General features: G+C 39.8%; 1 protein-coding gene across 1 annotated transcript in view; it reads right to left on the bottom strand.

Moving 5' to 3' along the window:
• LOC114478590 (forkhead box protein O6-like) overlaps positions 1-13,247 on the bottom strand; it is a 55,641-nt gene extending 42,394 nt beyond the window's left edge. The window contains exon 1 of the mRNA XM_028471758.1: positions 12,198-13,247. Within this exon, the coding sequence (XP_028327559.1) occupies positions 12,198-12,695 (498 nt within the window). The 5' untranslated portion in view covers positions 12,696-13,247. The remainder of the gene's footprint in view (positions 1-12,197) is intronic.
• Between the last annotated feature and the right edge of the window lie 909 nt (positions 13,248-14,156).

The raw sequence follows: 14,156 nt of genomic DNA, 5'->3' as shown, positions 1-14,156 counted from the left end.
AAAGTGGCAGAAATGGGAGTAATGTAGCAAAAAGGCATTAAAAGGTGATGAAAAGTGATACAAATACAAATACAAATGTATATACAAAAAATTTATTTGGCACCTGGCAAGCTCCTCCCAGTGTCTTGCGACCCCAAATGGAGTCCTGAACCCCTGGTTTAAGGTACCAATTTTTGAAATAATTTACTCAGTTACTGTTTTGTGTATTTATGCTGCTGAGCGTATATATGTGTAATTTTTTAGGGGTTTTTAACTCATTTTGTGCAATTAATTCAGGGGCTACTCAAAATTAGAGCGAGGGCCCCCGGGTCGCCAGTTGCCCATGTCTGGCTTAAATGATGGGAATGCTCAAATGAGTTCATTTCTTCCAATTTCGGAAACGTCACAGTCACATTTACTTGTGGAGTGGAGTAAAAGCCTGCATTGCTATCCTATTATCTCTGAGATTATGTGAGATATGAGATTTCTCTTGGAAAAGTGGAGGCACGCTGCTCGAGGCAGAGGAGATCACTGGCATGAGACTGTGCTAAAGCCTGAAATCCTGACACCACAGCTCCACTGGGACACATACTTCACCTCAGTTGGCCTTTGCATGTAAAACCACTGAGACAAAAAGAAGGTACTGAACGTCTGATAGATGAAAACGAAACGCTAAAGAAGCTAGGAGATAACGTTTCAGTTTGATAAAATGATAAGGCAAAAGCAGAGTAATATCAAAAGGATTTCTTTCTTCATATATTACACTCTGCTGATTGCCGTCTCCCATATTTGAATGCGTGCCCATGCGTTGGTAATTTGCATGTATATTAATCATTTTTACAGAGAAATGAACTGCCACAGCAGCCTGAAGCCTGCGGGGCTAATGGCAGTGGGAATGGGCTTTGTGTCATCACACCTTCTTAGAGCTGAATAAATGCCTTGGCCTTGACCTGCGTATGGGTGAAGGAACTAAGGGAAGGCATAAGGTGTTCAGAACTCTGGCCTGAATGCATCATATGCTCTCGCTCTCCGATTGCTCTGCTCCCCTGAGCTCAGACGGAGGATAAATAATGAATCAGCTCAAGTCTACGATCCTAGTTCTCCCAGACTACCCAGCCATCCTCCAAACTGTGGTCATAATATCATACGCAAATAGGGACGCCAATTTTCCGTGATCGTGGAAAACAGACAATGAAAATGGAATTCACAGTCTGACATGGAAAAAGCACGACAACTTGTTGAATGTTGGTAAAGAACAAACTGATAAGGAAGAAGTTCCTGAGCACTTTTTGGGTGCATTCACATCGACGGATCCTAGAGAGGTTAAAAAGCTCTAGAATTCATTTGGTTGGTTGGTCTGCCTCGTTTGGGCGGTGTGAACACGCAAACGAAGTCTAGAGCAGATCAAACAGACAGATTCAAGAGCGATTGTTCTCCCGTTCTCGGATCATTTCCAACCTAAGTCTAAAGAGATTAGGTACGCCGTGAACGCAACCGCTCACAGAGTGGATCAAACACAGGAAATATCAGTGATGACGTAGAGTGTGCAGGATTGTGGGTGATCAGTCGAGCCGGCGAGGGTGCAAAACAGGGCTTTAAAACCACCAAAAGCAACTTTTTGCTGATCCATTGTTGAATGTTGTGAAAGAACAGGTTTCTGTCTTTCTGCCTAGAGAAGACTCTACTCCAGTACTAGACCCCGTAAGTGGTTATCTCATGGAACTGCACCAGAGGCTGTTTGGAGCAGATAAGAAGTAGCGATCTGAACGCAAACAGAACCAAACCAAGGCGCCCATTCAAACAGAGTCTGAGACTAAACCGATGTGAAAGTACCCTTAATGTCCAGAAAGTGTTGAGTTTACCTGGTGACACGTCACGGTAGATCTTCCAATCACGAGGCTGCACGGGATTTCGTGCAAAAGTGGGGGTGATTCGCCAGTTAGCAGAAATGAAAAGTATCATAAATGAAGTTTTGGGACCATATCATGCAAATCCATGGTATTCCGAGACTGACTGTCTAGAACCGTGGCTAACGTTGTTATAGCAACGTTATCTCTTGTGATTTCTTGTAAATTCTTCAAAACAGTAGATGACTATTCAGCATGAAATATAGCACTTAAAACAGTGGTTCCCAAACTTTTTTGGATGGTGACCTTATTTTGATATCAAGAATTTCTGGTGACATTTGACAATTTTTTTTATTATTTGAATATATATTTTTTTTAGTATTAGAATTTTAGAAATACTTTGTTATGGAAAGTGAAAGTACAGAATACAATTGTTTAAGATTGAGTGTTGTTTCAATTTGAAATATAATATTAATTAAAACATTTCAAAAACATATTTTTTATCTAAAATGTATTTATCAACTACTGCAGTAAACATCTAAACAGGGAAAGATGAAGAAAAGTCAATGGAACAGAAAAGTGTAACAATACGCAGACGTGATGCGGAAATGGGTAAAAACTGAAAGAGAATTTGGGAATTTTTGAAACGTAACATCGGTGGCGCTACACAAACACACATTTATGCACAACAAACTGAATCTGGCAACTCTTCACACACTCAGTGTTTCTGTGTCATGCTAAGCTTCTGTCAAACATGTCTCTGCTGTATTTTCAACATTTATATCTCCTGTATTTGCTGAGTGTCTCTGTGGCAGCTGCAGGAAGGAGTCCAATACATGGCAACAGAAGTGTGTCTGTTTCCTTACCTATAAATCAATTAGATAAAGTGATATGATCCAGATACCCCTGCTGTGCTGACAGAGGTTCCGTGCCTTCCTTTATATACACAAACATTATTTCTAGAATTAGTATTTTCCTAAAGACATTTGACCTTCTTTACGGCTACATTAAAGACGTGTCAGTGTTTTATTATCTGGTGATGTGAATGGCAGCGAAGAAAACCCTGTGATTGTTTGCCTTAATGTCCCCGCACTGACCTAAACCTTAAGACACTATATAAATAACAGTCTACTCGCTTTGGATTAAAGTGTCTGAGTGACTGCCTGGCACTCTAAGTGACCCGCTGCACATCCTTTGGCATCTATTGACACCGAGTGCTGAAAAAAGCCGATGGCATTGGAAATAAATCAAGAGACGGTTCGTGGTGCTTAATCCAACGAACCAAAAATAGCCGACGTAGACGCTCATTCACTCACTCAATCATTCATTTATTCATCCATCTTCTTTACACCAATTCCAAAATTGAAAACACACACAGCCCACCATAAAACCATTAAACCCGCCCACCTACTCCGCCCCTAACGAGCTGACTAAAGTTCAGATAATGAGAGAAAAGGAATTTAATTGCAGTTTTATGAAGTTTTTTTTAATACTTTTAGTTGTAAATCTTTTTCTATATATGTTTCAAATTGATTTCTAAAATTAAATGCATTTGCCTACCTTTTGCAAATGATTTGTCACGGCCCAACTGGTGTTGGAATATTTGCACACTGGACATTTGTTCAACTAAAAAAGTCAAATGAGGAAATTTGCCCACAACTTATATATCATACAAAGTAAAAGCTGGTAAATTACCAGCTGTACTGGTTTAGCTTCACCAGTTTGAAATAAAAGTTTTACTTGACCTTAACCCTACCAGGTTAGGGTTAGTAAATATTTTAGGATGCATTCACACCAATGGATCCTAGAGCGGTTAAAACGCTCTAAGATCCATTTGCTCTGATAGTCCTCCTCGTTTGGTTGGTGTGAACACCGAAACGAAGCCGAGAGCGGATCAAACAGGTGAATTCTAGAGCAATTGTTTCTGTCTGTCTCTGAGCTTTTCCACTGGCAGTCTAGAGCGATTTGGAGCGCCATGAACACAATCGCTCTCGGATCATGTAGAGCACACGGCATTGTGGGTGGTCAGTCGAACCGGCGATGCCACAAAATAATGGCTTTATAACCACCATAAGCAGGACAACTTGTTGCTGCTGCATTGTTGAATGTTGTGAAAGAACAAACGGAGAAGGAAGACGTTTCTGAGCACTCTAAAACGCTCGCTTTGACCAATAGATGAGAGATTGTACTTCAGGGTTCTGGAGAAGTCTCTACTCCAGTAACGGTGCCCTCAAGCTGTTAGCTCATGGAACTGCACCGGAGGCTGTTTGGGGTGGATCAGAAGCTGTTCTCTGAACGCAAATTGAGCCAAACCAAGATGATAAAATATTCACCTGCTCTCCATCCATTCAGACCGAGTCCAAGACTAAACCAGTGTGAATGCACCGCTAGTATATTTTAGCTGTGGGCAGTTGTCCCCTTTTCAGTTTTAGGATTGTTGATTATTTAATCTCAATGAAACCTCCTGAAACAGTTCTGGACCGTTCAGTTTGGTGTGGGGAGTCAAAGGCAAGGTACGGGGGCATGTTACTCGGGTTTCTCTGTACCATACACTGTTCACCTACAGATTGTGAAGGTGTTTCAGTGTAATTGGAGTGTCTGCGATGTGTCCAGGGACCAGAAGGGTTAGGGTTTGGGGTTGGAAAATGTCCATTTGGCACTTGTCCTACAATCAGCCCACCTATCATACATGCACCCCTCATATTAGGAATCCCTGCTGTACAGAATTGCAGAAATCCTTGTTAGTTATTCAATCTGGACTAGATGCTGGACAGGAGGCTACAGTAGCTAATGATGTTACTCTATTTTACTACAATTTTCCTATGAAGGCACCAACACATCCCTTCAACCTTGTACAGGATAAAGCATCAGGGACAGAGGATGAATAGACGTATACAACCTTGTGTGTTTAGACTCAATAGCAAAGCGTTGAATGCAACAATGGCATCATCCAACCTCCCCCCAACCGTTAATGAACTTCCCAGCAATCCCTTCACCAAGTGTTACCCCACCATTATGAAGTCAAGAGCTAGACTTGCATACCATTCACTGCAGTGACGTGCTGTCAGACCAATCAGTGAGCCCTAGCACACACGCCTATAGAAGTAGACAGCCCCTCCCCCTTCACTAGTCTTCACAAAGACGCACACACAACACAACACAACACCGTCAATCCTGATGCTTTGTTGTAATTGATGTGTGCTGCTCCCACGAGCCAATCCTGAATGCATCCATATATACACTAATCTGAAGGATGCTCGCACGTACAAATAATCAGCCTTGGAAATACAAACCCAGTCATTCACATGAAGAAATGGGAAGGAAACTTTGTTATAGGAAACAGAAACAACAGACAGTGAAGGTTAAATGAATATATGTCCTACATATTAGGAGAAAGTGTAAGATCACACAAGTTTTTGTATTGTACGTTTCTGTTGTTGTTTTGTGTCTTATGAGTCTTTGTGTGGTTTTGGAGTGATTTTGTGTATTTTCTTTTTTTCATTTGGGCATGTTTTTGTTATTTTGTGTGTTTTTTGTCCTTTTCGTCATCATTTTGTGTATTGTTGTTGTCCTTTGGTGTATTTTTGGATTTGTATTGTATACAGTATTTTTGTTTTGGGTGTATTCCTTGTTGTTGTGAGTCTTTGTGTATATTTGTTGCCATTTTGTGTTATTCTTGTGTGGTTTTGGAGTGATTCTGTGTATGTTTTGTTAACATCTTCTGTATTTTTGTTGTTCTTTTGTGTGTTTTTGGAATCGTACATTTAATTTTAATTTTTGGATGTTTTTATTATTTTGTGTGTTTTTGGAGTCGTTTTCGTTGTCATTTTGTGTTGTTGTTTTGTTCTTTGGTGTATTTTTATATTTGTATTGTATGCAGTATTTTTGTTTTGGGTGTTTTTGTTGCCGTTTTGTCCATATTTGTTGCCATTTTGTGTTTTTTGAGTTATTTTGGAGTGATTTTGTGTATTGTTGAAGGTAAAATGAATCTATGTCCCTCATATCAGGAGAAACTGTAAGATCACACAAGCCTTTGTATCCGTCCTCCAGTAAGAAGCTGATTATGAGAGTGACCTCAGAATACCCCGGCCTTCCTAGAAGTCAGAAGTCATTACGTATTTATAGGAGCTTAATGGTACCGTCTAGGTGTACTGGCCGTCTAGAGGTGATCATCAAGAAAACCATTGTGTGTTTTCCAATACAATTCAGGACAGCGTGTCTTGCTTTTCAAGATTGCATAAAACCACAAGGATGGTCCAAGGTCAATAAAGGATCTCTGGAGGTTTCTGAGCTTTTAGCTGCATCGTCATAGCCAAAAGTTCAATTCCAAACCTTCCTCTTCAAAACTAAAGGCTACATACAGATACATATATATATATATATATATATATATATATATATATATATATATATATAATCTTTTTATATCAGCATTTGGCCCAAAATGTCATTTTGTCTTTTTCTCTGTGGTTAAAAAAAAAAAGGTTGGAAATGACCATGTACCTTTATGGGTCACCAGCTGACTTCAAGAAACTAAAAATATATTTTTTTTAACAATTTGAGCCCATTTTTGCTTATTTTTACCCTTTTTCTACACCAAACTTGCAATATTTTACCCTATTTCTGTCATTTTCTTGCCATATTTTTTCTGGTTTTAATGCATTTTTCTATATTACTCCCATTTCTGCCACTTCTCCATCAAATTTCAATTCCTTTTCTGCACATTTTTTCCCACTTTCAAGACATTTCCAGCACTTATAAACCTTTTTCACCACTTTTCCTACCTAATGTCTCATATGTTGACCCATTATTGTCAAATTTAACCTCTTTTTACCATCTTTCATGCTTATTTTTATTTAACCAGATTCATGATTTGTCATGTCCATTATTTGCCAGTTTAAACTAATTGATCCTACGCTTTAAATTACATTACCCCAATCCCCCATCCTCAATTATTACCACTTTTAAGCCAATATTGACATGTTGAACCCTTTTTCTGTCTGCTTTTAGCCACTCTAATTTGCAACTTTGAACCACCAACTTTTTGACCATTTTGGTCACTTTTAACCCATTTTATTTGTGATTAAAACAAGGATTTACATCTTTAAGATAACAATATACTATGGAGTAAATAGTTCTCCCCTTTATTCCCCCTTATAGATGGCCCTGTCTACACATGAATGTTCTTCACTGTTAATGTCTGTGTTAAACCACCTTCAGGTACTGTGGGGTTCCCCCGTCTCTGGAACCTTTATTTTGGGGGTCGCGGGTTGAAAAGTTTGAGAACCACTGATTTAAAGGACTAGAGCAAGAAGTTAGTAGGACTTTGGAAATGGGCTCATGGGTTATTCTGAATATATGTATAGAATCAGTTTTCCAAATATAATTAAAGCATTAAGTGTGGAAATAAACTCTTCCAGCATGTATTGGATTATGACATTTTCACGATGGACATTTTAGAAACCGGATTAGTAAATGATTAGATGAATATATGCCTGGGTGAAAAAAATGTTGCGTAGGTTCCACTGTGCACTGCTTGTTTTGTTCCTGTGAGCACATGTGATCCTTAAGTGTGTGTTTAATGTTTACGTGACCATTCTTGTCAAAAACCAGGTCAGACCTGTTACTAACATTCAGGCTGGCTACTTTAAACAGCAACACCTAATCCCCCGTCATTACCTGGAATGGGCCTCACGTCTGGTCCGTGGCCTGAAATAGCTTCAGGACTTCAGACTGCCACCGTCAACCCCACCAACTCGCCCCCACCGACTAATTTGCAGTTTCACAAATTCACAAATAGCAGACTGGGGACTTTGGCACAGCAGATAAAGAGGCCCTTTGGAGGCTTGTGGTGCATATTCAGAGCTAATGAAACAAAGTCTACCAATAGGGACACCTTAGCAGTCAGCGCAGTTTAGTAAGATGGGGTTTAAAGTGTCAGTCGGTGCTATGTGATTAGGACTGGGGCCAGGAGAGGAGACTCCAGTCTGGCTGGTGACAGTGGTTATGTTATGCAACTGTAACTCAACAAGTTGTGACAAAAACGAAAATTCCTTCATTAAATGAGAGGAAATGAATGCTGAATGTTTTTACCTTTACTGAGCGTTATCTGAGTGATCTCTGCTAAACACAAATAATCATCTGTTGTTGCTTTAAATTATGCTCTTATATTGTAACTCATACCATTAGAACATAGTTATTACAAGGTGTTTTTTATCAACTTTATCTTAGATGGATTTATTGAATCCAAAATAGTGTTGTAGACTAAAGACCAAGACCTGTAGTTGAAATGGCACAATCTGTACTATACACTACAAACTAAACGAGTATATACTGTCTATAATATAAGTATGAATAGGATGATGAGCGTTCCCACTGAAGTATACTTCCAAGTTTCCCAAGATGCATTTGGAACCTACAACGACAAAAACCTTGTTCACACTGAGGCTAAATATCTCTGTTGATTCTCCACCTTTGAAAGTTCTGAAAACATTTGAAGCAAGAAAGTGACCAAGTAGAATATCAACATGTGCTCATTTGACCCATAAAACATTTCATTCCGACATTTTGGATATTTCCGGAGACCCTCCATTGTGCTACTGGAGAAACTTCTGGTTAACTTCAAAACAAGAGCTCTATTTACAAAGGTGTTAAAAAAAACTGGTACCGGTTCCAACGTAAACGGTAGTAACCAGAACAGACCCCCCCGGTTGTTAAAAGTGACGTCAGTGCCGCTACTCATCAGATTCAGCACACCCGTTGCTCATAACAGATAGCAAGAGAATAAAAGGCACACATGGAGTTTACTGAAAAGCCTAACAATGCAACATGTTTGCTAACCTACATAACCCGAAGCCAGAGTCGGCCTCCTCGGACAAAATAAAGTGAGTCTCGCTCACCGCTCTCAGTGTGGTTGACATCATCACAGATGATGACAGCAGCCTTTCCTCGTCAGGTAAGTTTAATGCCAACCGCAAATGTTGCATATCAAGTAGGCAAGCTAGCAAACACAATTACCATTCTGCCATCCAACGTGTGACAACAACACATGAGCTATGTCTATACTTCAACTCAGTGTTCGCTGACTTTCTGTTTAATGTAAAGCTCATAACAAGTCGTGTTTTGTAGACAAAATGTTGAAGCTAAGCTTTAACACCAGATTTAGAAGGCACAGTTTTGCATTTACACAGGAACGTGACAGATAGGCTAGCTCAGGAGTTTACTGCAAATCATTTAAATGTTTTGTTTATTATTTCCATGTTACTTGTATAAATATTATTTAAGTTAATATTGTGTTCAATTTGGCCCTGAAAATAAAAGGGTATTGTATTTTGACAAAGTCATTTTTTAAAAAGTACTGGTTTAAGCCGAATAGGCACCGGTATTGGATAAAACCCAACTGATACCCAACCCTTAGTATGACTCGTGTTCCCACCGTGCATACTTAAAAAATGTCCCCATATAGTATACATCAGGATATTTCTCACATACTCAATCTTTTCATACTGTCTAATGTGAACGCACTACGTACTCATTTTGACGTGAAACAGTATGAGTTTTACGTTAGTATGTGATTTCCAACACGGACCTTGTCTCTTGAGAGCATTTTTACTCGGACTTGTCTCAGTCTAGGACTGGCCCGGAATCGAGAATTTCCATCAAGACGAGTCTAGACCAGCACTGATCTGCTATTATTCAACTTTATTAATGCAATAACAAGGATAAGCACTTTGTGCTGTTCCCGATTAACTAATGTTGTAATTTAACTGCCAAAATTTAGCGTTTGCTCACTGATTTTTTTACCTTGATGAAAATCTTTCGAAGTGTCTAATGTGTTGGAAACCTGCAAAGACTGGGACATCAGTCCATCTTATTTCTTAGTCACAACTACCTCTGAGCTCTTACTTTAGGCCTTATTCACCTGAATAATAAACACCTGACTTTCAGACATTTACAATAACTCTGGACTTATCAGTGGATTTTAAACACATACAACGATTAATTCTTCGTAACAATGTAGTTGATCAAATTTGTAGAGATTTTTTAAAAATTTGCATGACACGTAGTTTTTGCCTGTCAAATGAATTTAAAAGAAAACTAAATGGAGAATACTCTACTTAACTGTTCAACCTTGTCATGGTTTTTTTAAATACACTTTTATGGTCTTAGTTTTGTCTTGGTCTCAATACATTCTGGTCTCAGGCGAGTCTTGGTTTTGGATAGTGTGGTCTTGAGTACAACAGTACTCCAAAAAAACCCTAGAATACATATATATTTTGTGTATTTTTGGAGTCATTTTGTGAATTTATTTTGGTGGGGGTGCACAAATATAGACCAAGGGCCACATGTGGACCCCAGGCCGCCAGTTGCCAATAAAGGATATATGGTTTAGAAATGTGGTTCTGTCTTTAAGTCCGTCTCGCTTTAAATCCAACTGACTCAATCTATCAAATGAGTCAACAGCAAAACACTTGTTCCCATCTAAACATGTTAGAGTTACACCCTCATGGTTAGCGATGCTTCTCATGCTGATGCTGATGCTATGTCTGTCCTCAGATGCTGTAATGAATAGAAACAGAACGATGGTGGGAGCAGAGGCCAATAACATGGGCACATGTCCAGGAGGTTACTCCAGGCTCTGAGCCAGACAAGCAGAGGTGCTGAACTGTGGTCAGCAGTAAAAAACCCCTGTGAATATTGGCACGTTACAGACAGCTGATCAGTGACGACCTACAAGTGGTTCTCTGAGTTTACTATACCATAACCTGACTATTCTGAGGGGAGAAAAAAAGTGGATATCTGTCAAAAATGATTAGACATGATCTGATATTATCTGAATCAAGAGTCTTTATCCTTGTAAATGACTCATGAGATGCAAAGAAGCAATACTTAAAGCCTTCTTATGAAACTATGAAGCAGTTGAATATTCACTAAAGTAAATTGTGATCAAGGCAGAATGAGCTTTTTTTTTTTTTTTTTTTTTACCAGCAATATCATTAATACGCATTTTAACTTTCCTGAACACATGTAATTCTGCTTTAAATCTTGAATAAATTGTCATATTCATTCTTCAAATGAACTTGATTTCATCCTGAAGGTTTACTTACTTCTTTATGAGTTTTATACTTTTATAAAGAGCAAGGAATTTTTTTTTAATTAATAATCCTTAAGAATGAAAGACTTTTGCTATTTTCAGTTAAATAAAGTCATCCCAAGAATGAAAACATGTTTTTATTTGGATTATGTGACGGTGATCATGCAGATTTTGGCAGATAGTCATACATGGTCCTTCCTTTTGCTATGGCAGCAGCAGCTTGGAGATGTGACCATGCGTGGTCATGCTGAATAAGAGGTCTGACACATGCAGAAGTGAAAGTAATGGAATACAAGTACTCACGTTGCTGTAACTGAGTTGCTTTTATGGGTACTTGTACTTTGTCCAGCACATTTCTAAATCTGTAATTTTACTTGCACTTAAGTACATTTTAAAAGAAGTAAAGGGGTTCGTTACATTTCTACACCCAATCGTTACTGAGTAAATTATTGTTTTATTTCCATTTCATGGTCATTGATCATAATACATATGTTCTTAGTCCTTCCATTTCTGATTAATGTCCAACCACTTTCTTGGGTTCAGATTGTTGTTTTCACCTCTATTATGTTGTTAATCACATGGCACATTTGGCATGGCACTGTTTTAGAGTTCATAAATGTAGTTATACTTGGAGTCTGAGAATTTAAAAAAAAAAAGTTGAATTTATTGGTAATGTAATTTTTTTTAATTTTTTTTTTATCATTGTAAATTTTGACATAGCTTTTATTTTCTACAGATGTCTTTGTGGAAAATAAATCAAGTTCCAATTGTGCAAGATTTGGTCTCTTCCTCATTTCAGATGTTTACTGTATGAAAGGGAACCGTGTCAACATTTATTACCAAAGATAAACGCGGGGGGGTTAAAAGTAACTAGTTACTTTTACTTTGAGTACTATTTAATTGAGCTACTTTTTACTTGTACTTGAGTATTTTATGTATGACAGTATTTCTACTTGAGTAGAATATATCAGTACTCTTTACACCTCTGCTGACTGACAGCAGTAATGAACTAAGACAAGATAACGCATGGCATCATTGGTGCGTAACCAACGCGGTGACATGTGTAAAAGGCACGAGGGGTTGAACGACTTAGAAGACAAATACTACTAATAATCATAATAATAATAAAGGGTGTGTTATTTATTATTATTATTATTGTGTGTGTGTGTGTGTGTGTGTGTGTGTGTGTGTGTGTGTGTGTGTGTGTGTGTGTGTGTGTGTGTGTGTGTGTGTGTGCGTGTGTGTGTGTGTGTGTGTGTGTGTGTGTGTGTTCTTACCTTCCATCCAGCTGAGCTGTTACTGTCTCCTTTATCCTTGAAGTAGGGCACGTAGCGGACCATCCAGTCGTAGATCTGGGACAGGGTGAGCCTCTTCTCGGGGGTGCTCTCGATGGCGCGGGTGATCAGATCCGCGTACGACTGGTTCCCCCACGCGTTCCGCCTGGAGGACTTGGCTTTGCGCAAAGGTCCGGGCACGTCTAGCGTGGATCCGGCCAGGCACGGGTGCGTGGGGCCGGTGCACGGTGGTGCCGGGGCGCCGGCTGGATGCTTCAGCTCTACCGGCGTTCCGCCCTGCGCCACCAGTCCGGCTCTGCACGCCGGGACGTCCTCCGGTTCCACCTTGATGTTGGCCAGAGGGAGACCCTCATGTGCGGGGAAATCCTCCGCGCACGGTAGTGCCAGCGGCGGCGGCCAGGTGCACGACCGAGGCCGGCTTTGCGGCTCGAAATCCGAGTCAACCTGATGCGCGTCCAGTTCGTCCTCCATCATCAACATTTATCCTTCAGTTGGAATAAAAACCAGGGGATGAAGCAGAGCAGAGGGAGGGAAATACCTCCACGATATCCCACTGTCCTCCTCAGCACCAATAAAACTCTCTCTCTCTCTTTTTAGAATATATTATAATAAAAAACCAGTCAGTGAAAGAAACAAAATAGAAGAACCATGATGGACACGAGCCAAATAAATCACTGCCGCGCGTGTAGAGATAAAAGAAGTAGTAAAAGTAAGAGTAATTTTTGGTCCATTTTTTTGTTATCAGGAGTGAATTAACACATGATCATTGATGTCAATCCACAGTCAGAGTCACTTAAAGGTCCCCGCACCCCCAACCACCACCACCACCACCACCACTATACCTCCACCACTATACCTCCAACAGCAACAGATGATCTGTCAGATAAAGCAGCAGCAGCCTGAGACAGACAGAATAAATCCTCCTGAACAATCACAGGAAAAACATCATGATAGAGTCTCCACTAATGCGCGATCATCACCGTGAATTATTCAATCTTCCAGGTCCATTCAGCCTCATGAACAGAAACCCAACAACTGTCCGCAATTAGAATGAAGAGGCGTGCACGCGCATGTGACGAATTCATCAATTTTCACCCCCCTCCCACCCCCCAGTCTGGGAAAATAAAAGCAACACGCGCGCACAGGTTTCAGGTTTGGTTGGTATCCACTTGTCCGGATGAAGAAGAAGAAGAAGAAGAGGAAAAAATGGCTTTTTTATCATCACACCTCCTCTCTCTCTCTCTCTCTCTCTCTATCTGATCTCACACATGTTCTCATTTGCTTACAACTCGCTCAGCCGATGTGAAGTGAGGATGACGCGCCGGTTCTTTTTCTATAGTAGCGAAGCTGCCAATTGGAGAGAGAGCGCGCGCTCACCAAATCAATGCTCTGTGAACGTGATTACAGCCAAATCCCAAACTCTCTCTCTCTCCCTCTCTCTCCCTCTCTCTCTCTACCACAGACACATTCCTAATCAAATCTGTGTCTAATCATCTTTCTGGCGGTTCCATCCTCTTCGTCCAGACGCGATAAGTCAAAACAATGTGATGTGATGCTCTCAAAAAAAATATATAAAAATTAAAAAAAAATAAATAAATAAATCACGACACGAGTGGCTTTAGTGCTTTAAAAAATAGGATAGCAGCTATATTATAATCTGTGTGCGTGTATGCATGTGCACCCACCCGGGAGAATTTACCTGTGCAGACAGACTACAGACAGTTTCACCCCCTGCTGTTTATATCCCAGCAATAGCTCGCTCAGTGTAATTTCCTATGCTGATTACACAGATTTAGATCAGATTAAATGAGATTAGGTAACCCTAGATTGATAATCTGGGTGAAATAAGAGTTTTTAAACTTCAAAACAAGAGCCCTATTTACAAAAGCGTTTAAAAAAAAAAACTAATGGAAGACAAGAATAGATGCAGTGGAAGGGAAG

Source organism: Gouania willdenowi, chromosome 16 (assembly GCF_900634775.1).
Source record: "Gouania willdenowi chromosome 16, fGouWil2.1, whole genome shotgun sequence".
NCBI lineage: Eukaryota > Metazoa > Chordata > Actinopteri > Blenniiformes > Gobiesocidae > Gouania > Gouania willdenowi.
Note: the sequence above shows the minus strand (reverse complement) of the source record. Positions and strands in the feature narration are given on the sequence as shown.